General features: G+C 35.9%; 1 protein-coding gene across 7 annotated transcripts in view; it reads left to right on the forward strand.

Annotated features, from left to right (window-relative positions):
* The window catches only part of TRDN (triadin), a 306,540-nt gene that overhangs the window by 262,108 nt on the left and 31,184 nt on the right, over positions 1 to 13,248 (forward strand). For 6 of the 7 annotated variants that reach the window (XM_064486726.1, XM_064486727.1, XM_064486728.1 and 3 more), the window contains 8 exons: positions 2,709 to 2,735; positions 3,176 to 3,205; positions 6,287 to 6,316; positions 7,501 to 7,527; positions 7,906 to 7,953; positions 9,284 to 9,331; positions 10,597 to 10,614; positions 12,614 to 12,658. In XM_064486726.1, coding sequence (XP_064342796.1) covers positions 2,709 to 2,735; positions 3,176 to 3,205; positions 6,287 to 6,316; positions 7,501 to 7,527; positions 7,906 to 7,953; positions 9,284 to 9,331; positions 10,597 to 10,614; positions 12,614 to 12,658 — 273 coding nt within the window. The remainder of the gene's footprint in view (positions 1 to 2,708; positions 2,736 to 3,175; positions 3,206 to 6,286; positions 6,317 to 7,500; positions 7,528 to 7,905; positions 7,954 to 9,283; positions 9,332 to 10,596; positions 10,615 to 12,613; positions 12,659 to 13,248) is intronic. The other variant, XM_031456244.2, reaches the window with a different exon arrangement.

Here is a 13,248-nt window from a genome sequence, read left to right on the forward strand (position 1 = left end):
ATAGAAACATAAAAACTAATATCCCTATAAGTAAAAAAAATATATGTATGTATGAATATACTTACTATATTACTACTTACTATTTGAAATATATTCCGTAATATGGAACCCATTACTACTTCCATGAGACCATCAAGATTACAAAGATTTGGTTTCCTTTGTAAAACTAAAACAATCTTGTGTTATATGAATTTGATTTCACATCACATCCTTTACAGATCTCAGTCACAAACATCTGAATAGAATATTACTGTCATCTATGTTGAAAAGTTGACACACTATAATCAACATAAGCATGTTCTGTTTTTAGCTTTATCCATTTATGTCTCAGAAGATCGAAAGCTTTCTCTGATTCTAATTAAGCCAGATTTGCTAAAATATGTCATATGCAATTAGCTGGAACTCAGAATTGTAAAAAATAGTCCTAGATTTTTTGTTACATAAATGCTATTAACAAATGTAGCCATGGTTACCAAACAGTGGTTCTCAAACTTCAGCATGTGTCAGATATACCTGGCAGGATGGCCCACACCTAGAGTTAATGATTCTGAAGATCAGGGGTGCGACTAAGAATTTATATTTCTAAGTTGCTAGATGATGTTGCTGTCTGACAACCACTTCCTTAACAGAATTCTCCTCTAATAAACATTCTATACTTGTTTCTACACTTATTGCTGCCTAAATTTGGACCTTGGGGATATATAAGCTTAGACCATGTATAAAAATACATTTACATGTACTTTATTCATTCATATATCTGCAGATGTATTTGCCTGTGAGGTTTCATCAGCTTTTAAACTGGTATGATATACTCTCATAACTGAATGTATGAGATCATGAAACTAGGAATGTAAAAGAACTAAAGTATATTTAGGATTAACATTAGCAAGACAGTGTTACAGGAATTTCTAGTGTTCATTTCTTCCGAGAAACATCAATTTAAACTATTCTCTGTGCATGAAAATATCTACACAAGAGCCAAGTATTCCATGTGAAGGAATAAAACACCTGGATGAAGCAAAGAAATGAGAAAAGACAAAATGAGGAGAGCAGAAAAAATGAATCTATTATATTCCCAATCCCCTTCCCCAAGCCTGGGCAGCCCAGCTCAGAAAGAGACACCATCCTCATGGGAGGAGGGGAGTGAAGTGAACACCCAACTTAACAGACCCCAGAGCTGGCCTGTCTTAGCACCAGGATGACCCAAGGTGGGTCCCAGGGTACTAGGATCCCAGAGGGCTCCCATGGACCCAGGTTCCTGGCCCATCCTGGCACCTACCAACTCCCACAGCCTCAGACACCAGATTTCTAGCAGGTTCTACAAACTGGGGCTCCTAGCCCATCCCAGCACTTGCTGGCTTTCATAGACTTCAGGTTCCCAGCATGCCTCAGTGCTAGGCCAGCACCTACAGCCTCAAGCTTCAGGCAGGCTCCCACAGACTGAGATTTCCAGCATAATCCAGAATCAAACTGGCCCCAGTAGCCCCAGGTTCCAAGTGGACTCTGTGAACCCACGCTCCTGGCCTGCCACAATGCAGATCCAACCTCCAGGACAGCCACTGAGGCCCCAGCCGATAGCTGGCTCCCACAGACTCAGGCTATTGGCCTGCCCTGGCACCAAGCCAGCCCCCATGGCTCAGACCTCTGTGCTGGCTTCTGTGAAACCAGACTCCCAAACTGTTCCAGCACTGGGGCAGCTCCAAAGACCTAGATGCCAGACCCAACCTGATGGCCCTTAGCACCTGGTTGGTCCACATGCACCTAGGCACCAAGCTAGTCCTGTGGACCTACACACAAGGCCTGCCCACCTGCTGACCCAGCCACCAGATCTGCCTGCCCCCAAACTCCAGCATCAAACCTGCCCATGGACCTCACCAGATGACCTACAAATTCAGTGCAATCTCCATCAAAATCTCAGCAAGTTATTTTGTGGATATTTACTAAGAGATTCTAAAGTTTATATGGATTGGGAAAAAACCCAGAATAGCCAACACAAAACTGAAGAAAAAGAAGAAAGCTGGAGGACCTGCAGACTGGCAACCGGTTTCTGTAAATAAAGTTTTAGTGGAATGCAGCCATTTCTATTCATTTACATAATGCTTATGGTTGCTTGTGTGCTATAACAACAGAGTTGAATAGCTGTGAAAGAGATCATATGGTCCAAAAGTTAAAAATATATATCTGATCTTTCACATAAAATTTACCAACCCCTGCACTAGGAATCCAATATGCAATAAACACATATAGTGCATTTCCAGTCATCAAGAATTCCAGAGTCAGGAACAATCACTTATTAATATATTATTCTGGGACAGGTTACACATTGCTATTGTTAATGGAAATGAAAACAGTAGTCTTGAATTTTTCTTCTTGGATAATGAAAGGATAAAAGTAATTTCTCAAAATAAAATTACATGTTCTATCTTAATGTTAGATTAAACAGTTAACATTGCACACAAGACTTTGTAAGCAAATTATATTTTAATGGTGCAATGTAATTAAACCGTTTTATTATTTAAAATATTTTTTCAGTTAGTAATGACTTGAACATTAAATTACATATCCTGGAAAAATTTCAATCAAAAAGATAGTTGGGGTCTACAGTGTTTGATTTTGATTTCCAAATATATAATATTCTATCATATACAATGTTGATTCAATAACAGTGGAATGAATTATTTTTTTAATAATCTTTAAACATTTTCCAGGCAAAGAAGTCAAGCCCAAGTCTCCACGTATGTTATGTGCATGCCAAAAAAAAAAAAAAATCTTAAAAGCATGCTTTACTCATCCTCTGATTCTATTGTTGAGTGTTTTGCATAAAGTCAAAGGCTTAGCTATCTTGTGCAGACAATGTGCTGATTATCTTACTTGTATTTCTGAGAACTTCCTATGCTGAAAATTTCCTTCATCCTTTATTCCCTGGATGTACAAACCAATATCTTTCATTAACTTCTCATTAAAAATCTTAGTTCCCATTTCCATTTTTCTTAAAATAATTTTATTGTAATTGATAACAGGAACCTTTGCTTGTGTTTGTATTAATATGCTGCAATCATAAGAAGAAAATTAATATGGAAGATTAAAAATGAGTAGTATATAACAGAAATATACATGAGTACAGGAAATAAATTTTTGTATAATCATCATTACTCATGTTTACCCACGTTTTTAGAGCCACAAGTAAAAAAAGAAGATAAGCCAGGTATGTATATTTCATATGTAGATTCATACTTACATTCCGTATTTATAATAAATAGCATACCTTTTTGCAAATGTTGTGTCCTACTGCAAATATTATACCAAAATTTTATTCTTGATCAACTTTTTAAAATAAAACAAACATTTTTATCTACACTACCTGTTCCTAGAAAAAAAATCCTATTTACAAAGATGAAGCCACTGAGAAATGTACATAGTTCAAAAGAAACTACTGACTGACTGACTATTTTTGCTGATTAGGACACAGACATCCTGTCAGAAAAGTAGCTGCTTTCACTCTTCTATTTTTTGCAGGGGAGGAGGGTGCTCCTGAGTCAGATGAACATTTCTGAGGGCTGCAAGAGGCAGCAGCAACTTTTTAAAAAGAAAACAAAGCAGTCTGATTTTTAAAATTTGTATTCATCTCCTAACTATATTAGTGTTACAGGGCTGCTATAATAAAATGCCACAAACTAGGGGCTAGAAACAACAGAAATGTATTCTCTCACAGTTCTGAAAACTAGAAGTTTGAAATCAAGGTGTCAGCAAGGCAAGTTTCCTTGTACCATGTAGGGAGGGTTCCTTCCTTACCTCTTCTGCCTTCTGGTATTTGCAAGCAATCCTTGGTGTCCCTTGATTTGGAGATACATCACTCCAGTCTCAGCCTCTGTCATCACGTGAACATTTCCTCCCAGTGTATCTTTATCTTTCTCTTTTTTTCTCCTCTTCCTATAAGGAAACCAGTTACTGGATTAAGAACTCACCCTACTCCCATATAACCACATCTTAACTAATTACATCTGCAATTGTCCTATTTCCAAATAAGGTCACTTTCTGAGGTACTGGGGGTTAGGACTGCAGCACATCTCTTTGGACATCACAATTCAAACTTAAAAGGTCCATCTTCTGGCCCCCCAAAGTTCATGTCCTTCACATGTAGCAAAATACATTCACCCCAATCCAACAACCCTAAAAGTCTTAACTGTTTTACTGTCAACCAAGTCCAAAATTTCATCAAAGTCCCAAATCTCATTATCTAAATCAGTTATGGGTGAAACTTGGGATATGATTCTTCCTGCATAAAATTCCTCTCCATCTGTGAACTTGTGAAACCAGAAAAAAATTACCTGTTTCCAAAATAAAATAGTTGTACAGGCTAAGATAGACATTTCCATTCCAAAAGGAAGAAATTGGGGGGAATAAAAGGGTTACACGTCCCAGGTAAATCCAAACCATTGCAGGGAAAATCCCATGGATGTCCATGGGTGTGCAGACCTGAGACTGTCCCCTTCAGCTCAGTGCTGTGTCCTCTGGAGCTGGCAGGATAACTCTCTGCCTTCTAGGTCCACTGGGGTGGCAGTCCTGCCCTCTCTACCCAAGGAGGTCCATTAAGCCCAGGACTTTGAATCTGTGACTCTGCCCTGAGAGTTGTTACTCCTGCATTTCATCCTGTCTCTGTACATTTCTGTCCAGGCCAGCATTATTTTTACTTGTACACATTTTTCAAAACCATGACTAGTTTTGAATCCAGTTCATGGAGGTCCAAGCCTTAGGACAAGAGGGTCTTCCTCAGATCTTTCTGGATAATCACATTTCTATTTCTGCCTTCTGCGGAGGTGGTAGGTTGGATTTATGAGTTTGTCCAGACACAAAGGTACACTATCTAGGTGGGTTGAGAATTTTTTAAACCATCAAGTGCTGGTTTTGCGTAACAGTTTACTCCTCAATTTATCTTCTCTTTCACATTTTTAAATAAGCAACAAAGAGAAACCAGGCTGTACCTTCTACTTGGATTTCCTTAGCTAAATATCCGTGTTCTTTGCTTACAAGTTCTACCTTCCGCCCAACAGAAGAACACAATTTAGCCAAGTCCTCTGACACTTTATAGCAAAGATCACCCTTCATCCAGTGTCCAATAACATGTTCCCCTTTTCCCTCTGAGAAGCACATTTAACATTTCCATTTCTAGCAGCATCTACTCCTGACAATATATGTTTTCTCTAAGATAACAGAGGCTTCATTTACGCCTGTCCTCAATTCTTTCTGACTTCTCCCCAGAATAGCCTTCAACGTCAGTATTTCTGCCAATCGTCTTTTCAAGGCAATCTAGGTTTTTTTTTTAATCAAGTGCCTCAAAAAATCTTCCAGCTCCTACCCATTATCAAATTCCAAAGCCACTTATACATTTATGTGTATTTTTTACAGCAGCACCCTATTTCCCAGTACCAAAAGCTATTATTTACCCTGGGTGGTTGGAATAAAGTATCACAAACTGGGTAGCTTAAAAAAAAATAATTTGATTTGTTTTCACAGTTCTAGAGGCTGAAAGTCCAAAGTCAAGGTGTGAGCAGAGCCACACTCTCTTTGAAGCCTGTAGAGGATAATGTTTCCTTGTCTCTTCTAGCTTCTGGTGTTTGCCAACAGTCCTTGTTCCTTGGCGTGGAGTTGGCTCACCCCAATCTGCCTCCATCATTACATAGCTGTCTTCTCCAGTGTGTCTCTATCTCTGTGTCTTTTTTCTTCATTTTATAAGGGCACCAGTAATATTGGATTAAGGCTCCACTCTACTCTACAGTGTGGCCCCATTTTACCTTAACTAATCACATCTTCAAAAAATCCTATTTCCAAATAAGGTCACATTCTGAGTTACAGTGAGTTAGGACTTCAACAAATCTGTGGGACACAATTCAAGCCATAACTTGGCCTAAATTTCTAAATCACATCAAACCCAATTAGATACATTTCAAAAAGACTCTTCCAACTCCTGTCGTCAAATCATTTATCTTATGTTGACACTGGAACAACAGTAAGAGACACAACAATAATCTTGAGAAAACAGAAAATTCAGTTTGAAATCAATTAACAGTACCAACAATTTAATGGCAGACAAATGCATGTTATGATTCTAACTACTGTGTGTTTAAGATAGTCTGGTAGTGAAAAGCCAGCAGGGAACTGAAATAATTTTTACTAAATTCTGCTTTTTCAAATTATGGTAAATCAAGTAAAATAACTTCCCAAAATGAATTTGTGCTCTAGTTTATTTTTTCAGATACAAAAATCCTGTCTTTTGTTTTCCCTTCAGAGTCACAAGTTAAAAAGGAAACAAAACCAGGTAATAATACTTTTATTCCTAAATAGTTACAGAGCTGATTTTGCCTTCATCTTAGAACTACAAGAGGCGTACCTCCCACCCACCACCAACGATTCACTAGCGTTTTCTAGATCCTTGTTCTTTCCTTACTCCATTGCTCACCATGGTTTTACAGTACTGGATTACGTGAGAGTGGGGCTATTCCAGAGACAAAAACATCTAGAATATGGTTTTAAATGGACCTCAGCAGAGACTCCAGGTTTCAGGAAACATTTCTTGTGGTTCTTCAAAGCCTAGTATAATCATATTCAGTTTGTGGGTTTATTTCTGATAACACACCAGAGTTATAAATTCACAAAATCATAGACTCCTGGGATTTGATGGGAAAAGGGGACAAGAGCTTATAAAGCATCTGCTATGAGCTAAGAAATAGCACAGGATTTTAGTTTTTATCATATCACTGAGAGACAAGCAACATGATAATTATTATCCATATTTAATATCCGTGGAAACAGTTCAATAGAGCAAGTGTAGAAAGTTATTTTTCCAAGATTTTCAAGTTAAATGTTGGAGCCCATGTCTAATTTACTCAAAACCCTGGGTGCTCTCACTAAGAGACGATCCCAGACTAATGATCATTTTATTATGAGGCAACATTGACCTAAAATCAGGGCAATCTTTCCAAGTTTGCATTGCTATTTAGTGTGTAAGTCCTGGCTCTGGTGCCAACCAGCTACTCACCTGAGGCAGGTTAAAAAAAATCCTCAGGCTCTGTGAATCCTACTTCTTCATTATCAAAAATTATGTAGCAAGATTCTTAAATAACAACAAATTCAGGAATCCAACTCTAGATGTATATACAATACAATCTTATGCCTTTAATTCTCAGCAGAGCTCACCTAGTGACTGATCATAAGCTTGAGTCTAATTTCCCTAATAATTATATCTTTTTAATGTATCAAGGCTTAAAAATGCCTGTTGCATTATGATTTATTTTTCTGACTATATTTATTTGCTGCAGATGAGTATACGTTACCAGATATAAACATTTTGCATTTTACCCCTTTTTTTCTTTACCAGAAGCCCAATACCATTTAAAACTTAGCCGAGTACTATTTAAAATTTTTATTTATTATTGTTACATACTATAATTTTACAGGCAATTTAATTGAATTTTTTAATAATTTAAAATGTTTCTTTTCTAGCTTTATCAGAAAAAGCTCAAATACACAGTATGTATATTATTTCAATCATAAAACTTGTATAGAACTTTTACAAAATATTTTAAATATTTTCAATAATATATTTACAATCTGTGCTTTTGTATTTATGCTTTATTTCAGCCCGTGCTTTGGAAATTATCGGTGTTTGAATGTGAATAAGAATTATTGATATGCTGTTTTTATGCAACCAAAATCTTTTAAGTTTTTATTTAAATGAGGATGACATGAAAAGTTAGGAGCAGCTTTTCTCCATGAGCACATTTGTTAAAATCTGTCAGTTGTTTTCTGCTTAACAAATCACTGGAACAAGTCACAGAGAAAATTCACTATGTGTTAATTTATAAAGCTTCTAAATATCTGAAAAAATTTTCTTGTTATTATTTTCAGAACAAGAAATGGTGAAACCAGAAAAGGCTGTTTCTCAGGGTAAACCAGGTATTTTGCAGGTGGTACTGTAGTATCAAATTATCTCTCAATGTTCTAGTGTTAGCAGAATGAGGAGCTTAGAGTTAAATCTAAAATTGTTAGGGTTGATTCACGTCTTAAGTCATTCAGCTCCTAGAACATCTTTAATTTTAGTCATCTTCACAGTGTTTTTTTGAGATGAGAACTGGACCTGCCCAGTGTATCTAGATAGCTCATGATATCTTCCATCAGAGACAGCTTAGCACAAAGACCATCATTGCCAGCATTCAGGTGAATGGGCTCCATTATTTTGTTTTGTTTTGTTCTGTTTGGGGCAAGATATTCCTAAAAGACTTGTAATTCATAATGGCTCTTTCAAACATGATCATCTTAGATTCCAAAAATCCTAAGAAAAAAATCAACATTTCTCCCCTCCTGTTTCTGTTTTACAGAAACTGTAAAAATAGAGAAAGCAGAGCTAATTGTGGGGAGGTGAGAACAGATGTCTGTATTGACATAAGCAAAACCTTAGAAACAACTTTTAGAACCTTCTAATAGAATGAATAATAAACACTGTTACTTTCTTCACTGTCCCAAATGTCGACAATTTTTTGTGGTGAAATACTGAGAGAATGAGAGAGCTTAGTCTCCAAGCGTGTAACAAGTGCACTGCCACACCTTCCTTTAATTTCAGTGATAACCTTCATACTCCAAATTCTGTTTCCTGGTGAAACTTTCTAATTAGGATGTTTGACTAACTGATTCATGTCCACTGCTGAATACTCAAAAGGTTTAATTTTATACAGAATCATTATGATAATCCCTCTACTTTGGCCCACATTCCTTTGACTGTGTTTATAAAGACACAGAGCACAGAAGACATCCCATAAATGTACCACTTTTGCCCTTCCCAGCTTATACCATAAAAAACTAGGGTTTCCAAGGGAACCCTCAGTTCTCAGGGAGGGGTCTTGCTCAGGAAAGATCAAAAATTGTTTCTTCCCATTCTTCTTCAGTGAGGAAAAAGGAATACATGTTTCACATGTACTTCTGTCTAGATCAATACAGTGACACACAGGGAAGGCAAAGGGTAGAGTGTGCGTTGGCAAGTTAGGGGACCATTCAGATCAGGAGCACTTCTACGGCAAGATGGATGCAAAGATATGAGCAGCTGAACGTATTTTCTTTGTGCTCCCATCCGATTTGAATAAAAGACATCACTTGCTGTCTTATTGAACAAACGGCTAAGTTTTTCTCAGTATTGGTGTTAACTCGAAGAGTATCAGGGTTGAAATATGTGACTATTTTATGCTGAGGCATTTACAATTTCCACTTGTGTTAACATTTTTTCCTATCACAGATGAAAAAGTTGCCAAGCAGGTAAAAGCTACCACAATAGAAAAAACAGGTAAATAAGATACTTCATATTTTTCTTCTGTGTGTCAGTTTTATCTTTTGGTCCAAACACACATACACACACCACCACCCCCTACACACACACACACACACGCAGTTCATTGATTGAAGTGTGTTCACTTTTAGTGCCATAAATTCTAAGATTCTGGATTCTTGTAAATAACTAAAAGATACACTCATTAAAAATTAACAGTGGAAAACTAGAGTGACATAACTATTTTTTTAAAGTGTGATTGACCTAAACTTACATAACACTTACGGAGAAATTCATGTCATGCATTGATTATCATGTCCTAGTAGGTGTTTAATCTAATTTTCAAACCACATTTCTTCAAATATTAAAATCACAGAAATCTGAATCTGTCTGCTGTTCATGTATTAGATGAAATAATTTCCACTCATGAGAGCTCCACAGAGAGTTATGTGATTGTATAACTTTTAAAAATCTGCTTTAAAGAATGATTGATAGAACATATAATATCAAAGCATTATTTCATGTGAGAAAAAAAGGAGTGTACGCTCTTGTAATCCTGAAGTTCTTTCTTACAAGGATGAACAAAATGAAGTCTTCATCTCAAATGACATCTTGTAATACTAAATCTCCTCCATTTGATCCCAAGATGGAAATCCTACCCACCTTGGCCATGAATAGAGCCCCATTTCTTAAATCATTCCAAAAGAAAAGGCTTGTCAAGTAATTTCTTTCTTTTAGCTGAGATAATCATGATAATCAGGATTTAAATCCAGTTCTTAGGGGAAAATATAATAGAATTCAGGAGAGAACTGATTATTTATAGAAATTACGGGCTATTATTTCATGAGAAAGAAACCTCATAAGGCTACTTTCACATTACCCCACTGGACCATTGTACTGTATTCTAACTATTGACTAGGCTCATAATTTTAGTTAACATTCATCTAATTTGGACCCTAAGGTGTTAATATGACCCCCAAGTATCTCATTTAATTATATGGGTATTTGGAGATTATGAAGAAACTAGCCCAATGTATTTGTTCCCCAAATATACAGATTGTTTCAAGTTTTATATACAACTTTGTGTGTCTTAGTTTTTCAGTGAACAGTGTGATTAATATATTTGATGACAGTGAAATGATAGTGCTCACAGAGAGAATGCATTAAGCTGAAGATAAGAAGAGAATTTAAAATTAAGAAGAAATAAGTACAAATGCTGAAGTGTTATTTTTTCCGTGATTTGTATTTATCATATGCTGTTTACTTTCTTTCATTCTCCACAGTCAAACCCAAACCAGCAAGTAAGAGATGAAAATAAAATCTGAAAAGTATCGCTTGGCCATTTCAACTCTAACAATATGCTTGCTTTTTTTAACACTTTTTTTTTTTTTTTTTAGTATTGTCTAAGGCTGAAGTACCTCTGTAGGTGATAAGTTAATGTCATTGCTATGGCTTTGATTTGACATCTTCGTCTTTCACTACTAATTAATAATACACCATAATTACACAAATGAAGTTTCTGGAAGTTGTACTGCTATTATTGGGTAATACAATATATATGGGGAATCTTTTAAACGTACATAACGAATAACAAAGGAAAATAAAATGATATACTATTTTTGGTGTTATGAGCCACATACTGTTTTCAATTTATTTGCTTTAAACAGCAAAAATTATACTATAGGTAATCTTAGTGTTATGATCCTCATAATTTTATGAATTATAAACATTTTGCTATTTGTTTATTCAAATCATGGAATTCTCATGACTGTAGCTTTTAAAGACCATCCATTTTATTGTTCAGGGGTGACACATATGTTATGGTCGTAGAGAGTTTAAAAGGTGACTGTTAGACTCAGAAAATTGTGAACACTTGCCCATTGTCACACAGGTAGTAAATATGTCCAAATTGTGTCAAAATTGTGATGTTGGTTCTTGAATGATATATGTTTTGAAACAGAGGCTTAGATGAAGGTATGAGTGGCTGCTTGTCAAATAGTCTCTTGCTCCTGTATGAAAAATGGATCGACTAGATCCAAAGATGAATTGGGTGAGACCAGTTAGGAGGCCATATTGATGATCCAGGAGATATGGCAAAATACACAAAATCTAAATAGAACATAGTCACCTCCTAGAACCTATTGCATGTAGTTTGAGTGTATGTTTTATATTATTATTTTTACTTTAATTTATTATGCTTGTGCAGTGCTATTATTGTGATAGTGTAATAACTTGAATATTGGCTTTTTTTATTCTACATGCTTATTTAACATTAAAACTTACACAATTTAGGCTCATGGAAGTTCATCCTTGAATGCCATCAATTCCTAATTTTTAAATATCCAATTAAGTCTTACGACAACATAGACCCTACATCTCCCCACCTACTTCACTGTTGGTGCAAGATGATGGAGAAAGTAGGAGCCCTTTCAGAGAACCTCTAAACTCAGGAGGAAAGAAGGAAGGGACAGACAAACGAGAACGGTTCAGGAGAACTAAACCTGGAGGTGATTAGTAAGAGTTAACACTCAGCAGTGATCTGCTCTATTTCTAAATATTCTCAATTCCATTGAAAATATCCAACCCTACATGGCTTTATTTGAAATTCCACTTTTGATGAAAGAGAGAGAGAGATCTCCTAAAACTTATTCTAATTCAAATATTTTCCAGAGGGCTAAGAGGAATATCAATTACACATTTTGATTCCATTTGTCATGTCCTAGATTCAGCTGAGAGTCATCCGTGAGAGTTCTAACTGGACCTGAAGAGAGGGTGGTCCAGAAAAATGGAAATCCAAGGGATGGTACTTTCTGGAATAAGGGAGGTCTTGGTTAAATTTTCAGCGGGAAAATAATGACCAGCACCAAATTGCCTCTGACTTGGCAAGAAGCAAACTAGGAAGAGTCAGAGAGGTAAAAAGGGAGCTTGTAAAATGCCAACGGAAAACGTCATCTGCTTTAAAACATCCCCAAAGAATAACTCAACCTTCAGCAAAGAAAGAAAAATCCTCTTATTATTATTCTCCTCTTTGTCATATTCTGTTCTCATCTTCTTATACCACATGGCCCCAAGAGGCCTAGCACCTTTGTAGTATGCTACAGGATGCCCTGTGAATGAACCTGACCTTGTTTATAATGTGTTTCTATGGCAATATGCTTTGTGTGTTTCAAGTTACATGCAAATGACTTTGGGGGCATGCTTCCCATATAAACTGAGGATCACCTGCAAACATATAAATAAGAAATGCTTGCTACACAAACAATCCACAAATTGCCAGTTAATTTTCGTTTCTTTCTCTAGAAAAAGCTGAACATCAGGAAAAAGAATCTCCATCTCTAAAAACAGGTGTTTTTGCCCTTTTGGTTTGCATTCTGTCTTATATCACTATTTTTATTAAATTTGAAAATTAAAGCAAAGCATTTAAGTGCTTTTCACTTTATTTCCTTGTACTATTTAGTCTTGTGGTTTTGTAGTAAAATCTAGTTTATCTGACTCAAGGGCTGTGATACTGTTGACGAGCATTTTGCTAAATATTGTAACCAATATATATGGATTGCCAAAAATGCTTTTGTAATGCAGCAGTAAGACAATAGTATTTGCTTTTATGCTTCACAAGACCCTTCCAAAATATTCAGTATTTCACCGTTGTCTGTAAAGTTGATTTACTCTTGATAGTACTATAAAATATCCTATCAAATTATACATATTACATTTCACTGAAAACTAACCATGAATTTCAACTTGGTATATCTTCTAAAAATAGAATTTATTCCATTCTATAAAGGTTTAATATTTTTAAAATATTATTCAATTTTTAAACTATATAATATTTGGCATGGTTCAATACTAAGGCATATAGGAGGTTAACAGAAAAAATCCCTCCCTCTCCTCTTTATTCTTATTCTACAAGTTCCCATTCCCAAAATACCTAATAA

The sequence above is a fragment of the Camelus dromedarius genome, chromosome 6 (assembly GCF_036321535.1).
Source record: "Camelus dromedarius isolate mCamDro1 chromosome 6, mCamDro1.pat, whole genome shotgun sequence".
Lineage (NCBI taxonomy): Eukaryota > Metazoa > Chordata > Mammalia > Artiodactyla > Camelidae > Camelus > Camelus dromedarius.